Genomic DNA, 1,186 nt, shown 5'->3' with positions numbered 1-1,186 from the left:
CTTGCTTTTAAAAAATAAACAAATACTATTTTAGCTATTTTACATTAATAAAAATAATCATTGGTAACATTAATAAAATTTTAGCTATTTTACATAAATTTATAGAAATAACACTTATTAAATTGAAAAGTTATTTTATTTTTTTTATTACTTGTTTTGTTAGAATGGTCAAATAAAAAAATAAAAATTACAAAAAACATGTTTTTTAATTTGCCTTCCCCGTAGCTAGCTAATGACGCTAAGCACAAAAGTGGCATGGGAAATACATGGAAAGAAAAGTGAAAAAAATTAAAGAGAAAAAAAAAAAAAAAAAAAACAGAGAAAACATTGTCATGTTGCGTGAAAAACGACCTCGTTTTAATAGCCCCCAAGCAAATGATCTTCATGCCTCCTTATCCAATCACAATATCAAGGCACCTTATCAGACAAAAAAACCCGAAGCGTGGTTCCTCGCTCGCTCGCTCGCTCACTCACTCACTCACTCACTCATGGCTTCACTTCGTCTTCCATGTTGTCTCTCATCAAAAACGCCTTCCTTCTTCATTAATCTAATAACCCCCAAGTTATCTTCTCTCCATAACCACCGTTACAACTTTACTTTTAAAACCACCACCAACATCTCATTATCTCACTCTCTTTGTTTTCCAATTAGAAACAACAACAAATTCAGGCATTTCCTTTTGCATTTCTCTTCCACAACTCAAGACCACCCGGTTGTTGATTCCTCTTCACTTGATGATGTTGTCACCGAATACCAATCAAAGGCTGAAGAAAAAGAAGAAGAGTTTTCGAAAACCAGACTGCTTGCTTCGAATGTTCCATGGAATTGTACTGCAGAAGACATTAGGGCTCTGTTTCAGAAGTTTGGGACAGTTGTAGATGTTGAGGTTGGTATTTCTGTTTCTTGAATTTATTTTATTTGTTGTTTTCTTACATGGGTTTTCTTTACTGGGTGTTCGAGTGATGCGGTTTTTTTTTTTGGTCAAGCTTTCAATGTATAGCAAGACCAGAAACAGGGGCTTGGCGTTTGTCACTATGGGCTCCCCCGAAGAGGCAGTTGCTGCTCTTAACAACCTCGAATCTTATGTAAACACATTATCTTCGATTCTTTCCTTCTTTGGAATATGAAATATTTTTGTCATAATGCATGCCTTATTGGAGACAAAGGAGAAATCAGATTGAGAGT

General features: G+C 34.9%; 1 protein-coding gene across 1 annotated transcript; it reads left to right on the top strand.

The window, feature by feature from the left end:
- The first annotated feature begins 450 nt into the window (after positions 1-450).
- Positions 451-1,186, top strand: LOC105116678 (RNA binding protein fox-1 homolog 2-like). The gene is made up of 2 exons (XM_011014125.1): positions 451-887; positions 988-1,186. The coding sequence occupies exons 1-2, from the start codon at positions 489-491 to the stop codon at positions 1,126-1,128; spliced, it is 540 nt and encodes a 179-aa protein (XP_011012427.1). The 5' UTR covers positions 451-488; the 3' UTR covers positions 1,129-1,186.

Source organism: Populus euphratica, unplaced genomic scaffold, assembly GCF_000495115.2.
Source record: "Populus euphratica unplaced genomic scaffold, PopEup_1.0 scaffold1016.1, whole genome shotgun sequence".
NCBI lineage: Eukaryota > Viridiplantae > Streptophyta > Magnoliopsida > Malpighiales > Salicaceae > Populus > Populus euphratica.
Note: the sequence above shows the minus strand (reverse complement) of the source record. Positions and strands in the feature narration are given on the sequence as shown.